This window comes from Leptodactylus fuscus, chromosome 7, assembly GCF_031893055.1.
Source record: "Leptodactylus fuscus isolate aLepFus1 chromosome 7, aLepFus1.hap2, whole genome shotgun sequence".
In the NCBI taxonomy this organism is placed as follows: domain Eukaryota; kingdom Metazoa; phylum Chordata; class Amphibia; order Anura; family Leptodactylidae; genus Leptodactylus; species Leptodactylus fuscus.
In genome coordinates, this window is record NC_134271.1 from 29,882,036 (window position 1) to 29,889,670 (window position 7,635).

General features: G+C 42.5%; 1 protein-coding gene across 1 annotated transcript in view; it reads left to right on the plus strand.

The window, feature by feature from the left end:
• LOC142213245 (low-density lipoprotein receptor-related protein 5-like) overlaps window positions 1–3,928 on the plus strand; it is a 114,984-nt gene extending 111,056 nt beyond the window's left edge. The window contains exons 22-23 of the mRNA XM_075281530.1: window positions 847–944; window positions 2,409–3,928. Of these exons, the coding sequence (XP_075137631.1) occupies window positions 847–944; window positions 2,409–2,670 (360 nt within the window). The 3' untranslated portion in view covers window positions 2,671–3,928. The remainder of the gene's footprint in view (window positions 1–846; window positions 945–2,408) is intronic.
• Window positions 3,929–7,635: the final 3,707 nt, after the last annotated feature.

The window sequence follows — 7,635 nt, forward strand, 5'->3', positions numbered from 1 at the left end:
TTCAAAAATGGCTGGGAGTATTAATGAATAAAAGGTACACCTGAAATAGCCTTTCTATGCAAATATATGCTTAGTTAAAAATCACTATCGCAAATGATAGACTCCCTTTAAAGGGATTCAGGTCAGAATATCCTTAAGAAAGGCTATTCTTCCCCTACCTTTAGAATTCTTCTCCGTGCCGCTGTTCCAGTGATATTCCCAGGTTTCTCTGTATGCAAATGAGTCACCAGACAGCACAGGGGGCGTCCCCTGTGCTCCCTGAAGATTATCCAGCGACGCCTTTCTTCTTCTTCAGCTGCGCTCGTTCTCCTACAGCATCTTCTGGCGAGATTGCTCTATACTGGCATCCAACATATACAGAGTACGCATAAGTCTTGCCAGAAGAAGACGCAGGAGGATGCGTGCGGCTGGAGAGTCTTCAGGCAGCACAAGGAACGCCCCGTCTGCTGTCTGGAGACTCATTTACATATGGAGAAAAGCGGGAATATCATTGGAACGGCGGTGCGGAGAAGAATTCTAAAGGTAGGGGAAGAATAGCCTTTCTTAAGGCTATTCCGACGTGGCAGTACTGAAAAAAGGGATTCTAATGATAGAATCCCTTTAAGCTATTCCCGTGTAATATTATAAATCTGTTGAAAAACAGTATAAAACGATGAGCACAATAAGTTCACAATTGTAGCAACATCAGTTTTTGAAAAGTGGGATAGAAGGGAAAGAAAAAGTATTTCACGTCATTGTAGCGTATACCAAGATGGCTGGATAAGTAAAGAATAGCGATAAGTTTCAGGTCATTAATCTCTTTAAACTATTGACTTACAAAATTAAATCCATTGCTTTTCATTGCAGATCCTGAACCCACCTCCATCGCCAGCTACAGATCGCTCCTTATACAACACTGAAGTCTTCTACTCTTCAAACAGTCCGTCCACAACCAGATCTTACAGGTAACCTCCAAATGTCACCCTATAACTACTGCATTGGTATCAACGCCAAAAGTTGCCTTGATAACTCCGGTACTGTGAACAGCGATCTATTCTGCAGATAATATAAAGAAATAAACTGGTGATAGTTTCTTCCCTGAAAAAATATCAGCCATTATTATCTGCTTTCCCAAGAAAATCTGCAAAGAAGCCCTCATACACCCAAACCTACGTTCACGTCTTCGTCATTTTTCTGTTCCATTGCATGAACAAAAAATAGTTCAAGTACAGTCATAGGACTGTCCCTAGGACTGACTATTGTCCACTAATTTTCATTGGAGGTTCCATTAGGAGCTTGGTCGCAGATTCAATGTAAATGTGAACCTAGCCTTAGATAACCCACCAAACTGGGTTCAGATGACTATTTTGTGTAGGGCTTCTATATATCCCATATATATCTTATTAACAGCATTGTACTTATTAGGCCCCAACATAATATTATATAAAAAAAAAAAAAAATCATAAATACTTGTTGGGGGTCAGACAGTCAGACCCTATACTGTACAACTGATCCACGAGCTATGGATGGAACCAGACCCAGCTCTGCTCTTATTCATCTGGTGCCATAGTGGATGCTTTACCAATGTATGACCTCATGCTTGAGATATCAGTGCCGTTCGTATCAGCACCGATATCTCTCCACTATCAGAAGGGTAGGCCTTAATGCTCAACATCATCATCATGGTAAGGAACGACCACCCGGACAGTACTTTTCCATAGCCTTGTGCTGTCAGGGGAGGGGATGACTGTAAAGGGGTATCGGTGAAGTCATCTTTCCAGTGGTATATAAAATCACCATTGCCAGAAGATGTGAAAGGTATCTTTCAAACCCTTTTTTTTTTTTTCTAACTAACACGTCGGAATAGACTTAGGAAAGGCTATTCGTCTCCTACCTTTCGTTGTCTTCTCCGCACCGCCGTTCGCCTAAAATGCCAGTTTTTGTCGGTATGTAAATGAGTTCTTTCGCAGCACTGGGGGCGGGCCCCAGCGCTCAAACAGCACTGGGGGCGTCCCCAATGCTGCCAGAGAACTCTTCAGTGCCACCTCCATCTTCGTCTGTAACGAGGTCTTCACCGCGTCTTCTTCCGGCAGTGTCTTCTAACTTCTAGGCCTAGGGCAAAGCCGACTGCGCATGCTCACGGCCACAAGAAAAATGGCCACTTACATAGTATTGTAAGCGGCCATTTTCTCTTGGCCGGCGGCGCGGAGAAGACTACAAAAAGTAGGAGACGAATAGCCTTTCTTAAGGTTATTCCGACGTGTTAGGGAAAAAAAAGGGTTTGAAAAATAGGCTCCCTTTAACAGCATGACGACATCCCTAGAGACACCTACTTATGCTCTGTACATATTCAAGTAGTCGTTGCAGTAACCACAATAATGGTAAAAAAAACCAAAAATTAATAATAAATGTTTTTTGTTTGCTTGCAGGCCGTACCTTATACGAGGCATCGCACCTCCAACAACACCTTGCAGCACTGATGTCTGCGACAGTGACTATACCACAAGCAGATGGAAAGCTAATAAATATTACATGGATTTAAATTCCGATTCAGACCCGTACCCCCCTCCTCCCACTCCCAGGAGTCAGTACATGTCAGCTGAGGAGAGTTGTCCCCCATCCCCAACAACAGAAAGAAGCTACTTCCACCTCTACCCCCCACCCCCCTCACCATGTACAGACTCTTCATGACCCAAACCGAAGGAACCCGCGCCTCAAAATTGTAAATAATTTAAATATGAACGAAAGAACAAATATATAAATATATATATATTTTATGATTTTAAAAGATAATTTGGATTGATGTTTTTATAAGAAAAAAAAGAAAAGAATAAAAAAAATAATCAAATGTGAATATAATGTGTCGGGGAGGGACTGTGAAAATGTACAGTGGAAAAATATTTATATATAATTTTTTTTTTCTATTTAACTGCCATGTGCCATGTTTCTTATATGATCTTCAACATGATTTATATCTTCTCAGAAGACATGCAATTTCCTAACTGGTGCTAAACTGGGCTAGAAATGTTAGACATTACAGTCTTATATGTAGTAATAGCTGCGTTGCGCATGAAAGGCCGTCTATAGCTCGTGTACAGGTTGTGGTCTCTTTCATTGGTGTAACATACTACGGTTGAACTGACACCTTTAGGCCAAGGCCCCACATAGCGAGCCACAGCCACGGTGGAGATTGATCAAGTTTTGTTCCGCAGCATTTTTTTTTTTTTACAGAGAGTCTGCAAAGTTTCTGTAAAAAAAAGTTGCCTCTATTTCACCTATAGAGAAATCACCAGCGTTTGCGTACATATAATTGACCATATAACCGCTCACGTTTTTGAAGTCGCAGCAGATTTTATTCTGCAACGTGTGGATGGGATTAACCAGAATCCCATCCACTTTTCAGGTAATGTAAAACACAGTTTTTTGCCTCAACGTGGGGTTCTATCTCCAGTTGATGGAGGAATTGAAAACTGATACTTTTTGAACATCATTTGACCTTAGGGTTATGTTCGCACAACAGAAAATTTATTTCGCGTGTGAACATACTGCACGACTAGCTGCGACGGATTGCCGATGCAGTGCACCGGCATCCTGTCGCTGCATTCCGCTCCAGATTAGGCCCGAATGAATGGGCCAAATCGAGAGGGAGTCTTGTGCCGCGTCCGCAGCAGGATCGGTCATCTCGTTTCCTTTTTCCACGGGAAAAGGGGGCATGTCGCTACTACTAGCTAGCGGAAAAAAGAAGTGAGTGGCTCCCATTAAAGTCAATGGGAGCCTTTTTGGCAGGCGTATTTTGAGGAGGATTCTGCGTCAAAATCCGCCGTCAAAAAACTTCATGTGAACAAGCCCTTACTGTAAAAAAAAAAAAACGAAAAACCCTCAGGATTAGTAGATTTCCACCAGAATGTCAAAAAAAAAAAAAAACAAAACTCTATTTGAACAAGACCAATCAATAGAATCTCGTAAAGTGAATAATGGTTTAACTATATCAATCAGTGGTCATTGGTATCATAAATGTTATTGCATGCAAAGGGGGAGGGTTATGATAGAAGCATGCATTGATATTTCCCTGTGTTTTCCCCTTACATCCCTGTTGCGGTGGCGCCATCACCTCTGCCGCTCTATTTGTATACAGAGTGACTGCGGCAGAAACCTTGAGTCAACAGGAACACGGCGGCCAAACAAGGCTTTCAGCTTATATGGTATACAGCTGACAGCAGTGGTCAGTCACACGGTATACAATGAGGGTACTGGTGGAGAAGTCGGCCATTCCAGTGCAGGAATGGAGGAGGAGAGGCAGGGGGTAGCGCATTTTTATTTTCTAAGCGTCATATGCTGCATACACTAAATTTATAATCCCGGACAATCCTTTGTACAGCTTGAAAGTTTAATCCTGAAAACAGAAGTCCCTTATTCCCTTGGATACCTTCCTTTAAAGGGATTCTTTCATTAGAATCCCGTTTTTAGCTAAGCCCACGTCAGAATAGCCTTTAGGCTGGTCTTACACGACCGTAATGCTTTTACGGTCCGATGATCTATGTTGCTGATCATCAACATAGACTCTGCAGATGCCCGTAAACTGCCGCACTCGCCCATAGAGTGCTATGGGCGAGTCCGTGCAGTGCCGTGAATTACGGCCATTACGGACATGTTCTATAAAGTGCGGACCTCGGTTGCGGCCCGGCCACACCACAGATAAAATATCCGGTGGTGTAAGAGGCCGTTTTGAATATAATGTGTCCGCAAATGAAAACCCTCAATTGTGGACCATTAGCGGTCTTAAACTAAAGTCGTGTAAGACCAGCCTAAGAAAGGATATTCGTCCCCTACCTTTATTAGTCTTCTCCGCACCTCCGTTCGGTATATATTCCCGATTTCTTCATTATGGTAACTCTTCAGCGCTGTCTTCTTCTTGTTCTCTGCCTCTCCTCCTGTTCGGTTACAGGAAAATTGCCAACTTTATTGTCAAATTGCCAAATTTGGTGCAAGGGGTGATATGTGCAATGGCTCCTCTTAAAAAAAATATATATATATATTGCGGTTCTCAGATAAGACATCTCAGACCTTGTGACAGATTTCCTTAAAGGGGTTATCCAAGAATAGATACTGATGGCCAAAGCTTAGGATATGTCATCAATATCAGAACTTTAAGGTTTCCATAAATTTTTATATTTTTTGTTTTTTAAAGAAGAACCTTTCACCACTTGCACCAACGTCATCTCTTTCAGTCCTTCCATTGGACGTTCTTCACTGATTCAGGAGCATTTGGAATTTTCTTTTCTCTTACCCCCACTGTTCCTGAGCAATCATTGTTATTAGTTTCAGGACAATCATGCTTTCTATTGTCAGGAGGACCTTCCACCATCTCCAGTTCTTTGCATCCTATAATAGGTACTACTCTGATCCCGGCACAGTTGGAATTTTTTTCTCCGACCCGCACTGTTCCAATGCAATAATTCCCGTTTCAGCAACAGCTGTCCTGATTAAGCACTGTCAGGTGGGCGTTCCTGGGCTGGAGCAGAGTATGGGACCGCCCATTTGAGCGAAGAATGTCTAATACCTGGTTCTGAAACTAATGCCACTGATTGCTTTGGTATTGTGGAATTAAGAGAAAAAAATCCAAGTGTGACAAAGACTACGGCCTGGTTCATATCTGCATTCAGTATTCCGTTCAGGGACCCCCCCCCCCCCAAACGGAATCCAAACGCATTGACAAGTGATGAGTTTATGAAAGCACACGGACACCCTAGACTATAGTGGGGTCCGTGTGTTCTCTGCACGTTTTCCGCTCATGTCACGCAGAGAGAAAAGAACTTCATGAACTACTTTTCTCTTCACAACTCGTGCGGAGACCCCCTCGGGAAAATACATGGACCCCATTGTAGTCTATGGGGTCTGTGTGCTTTCATTGCTCACCGCTTGCAAATGCATTTGGTATCCCCAAGAGGACTTTCTGAACGGAATACCGAATGCAGGTGTGAACCAGGCCTAAGCCCCCTTGCATACAATGAATGGTCAGTGGGCTATCTGGGCTTTTCCGGAGACGCCACAAGGTTAGAACTGACCCCAAAGAATCATCAGATTGTTGTCCAGATCAGTACACTTTAAGATGATGTAGTCACTTGGAATCAGAAGGAGAAACTTCTTAGGATCCGTTGCTTTTTATTTTACCTTGCTCTTGATCGATATGGGGGAAAATTATTCTGAAACTGGCCCTTATACCGTCTCACTTGCCCTGGGGTGAACTTGACAGTCTTTTTCTTTTTTTTTTTTTTCAACCGTACTATGTAACCATTTTAGCTCTCTGAGATTTGGCTTCCATGCAGCTTTCTATTTACCAAGTGTCTATGTTGAATTGCTATGTATTACTTCTTATGGCACTTCATAATATGTATGATTTGTATAGTACAATACTACATTTCACTGATATATTGAGATTAAAATAATTTATTTTGATTGTGACTTGCCGTATTTTCAATGACTTTTTAGGTGAAGTTTTTTCGTATTGCGTTATTTTATAGCTAATATTTGTACATTTTGTTTTATCCCCGATCGCATTATTAGCATGAATTGAGATCACTGCCCAGGTTTTATCCTCGATGCAACTATAGTTACTTGCAATCTACAGATGGAAAGAAGGGAATTATGGTAGACGTAGACTGAAGCATGATTCCTGCCAAATGAAACAGAATTTAGAACAATACTCCAGGACCAAATATCCATTGAACATACAGTTGGTTATTTCACCACTATTCATACTTGCCTATTGAATAATCTTTGCCAAGTATACCCTTAAAGAGGATCTTTCATGTCCTCCGGCACATGCAGTTTTATATACCGCTAGAAAGCCGACAGTGTGCTGAATTCAACACACTGTCTGCTTTCCCGTTATGTTCCCCGGGGCTGGAGATATTGGTGCCGTTAGTTTTGGCACCGATCTCTGGCCACCGTCAGAAGGGTGTTCCTGACAGTCTAGCTGACCTGTGAGGAACGCCCCTCCTGACTGTACTGTCCATAGCACTGTACTGTCAGAGGGGGCGTTCCTTACTTCCCAGGAATGATACTTAGCCGTAAGGAACGCCCCCAGTACTAGTCTATGAATGAGTAATGTCGGGGGGTGGGCTTCACAGCCGAGCTAGACTGTCAGGCATGCCCTGCTGATGGTGGACAGAGATCAGTGCCGAAACTAACGGCATCTACATCTCTTCCCCCGGGGCACATAATGGGAAAGCCAAAGTGTGCTGAATTCAGCCCACTGTCTGCTTTCTAGCGGTAAATAAAACCACATGTGCCCGAGGACATGAAAGGGCCTCGTTAAATTTGTCACCCAAATCTAAACCATTCATAAGAATTTTATATTTCATTATATAATTGTGAAGACATTCATAGTTGGTGTGGGAAAGTGTTGAAGACTGTAATACCAATCTGATGTAGTAAGTGAAAATGTTAAATAAATGAGAGAGTATACATTTAATCTAATATTAAAGGGGTTGGCCACTTACAGACCAATATTGACATGTGATTTACGGTCCATGGTCATGTGATGAGCACACAGGTGCACAGCTGATTACCAGGCAGACATCTGATTATTGTGCTGTGACTATAACGAGCGGCACCTGTTTCCTCATCACATGACCATGGACCATAAATCACATG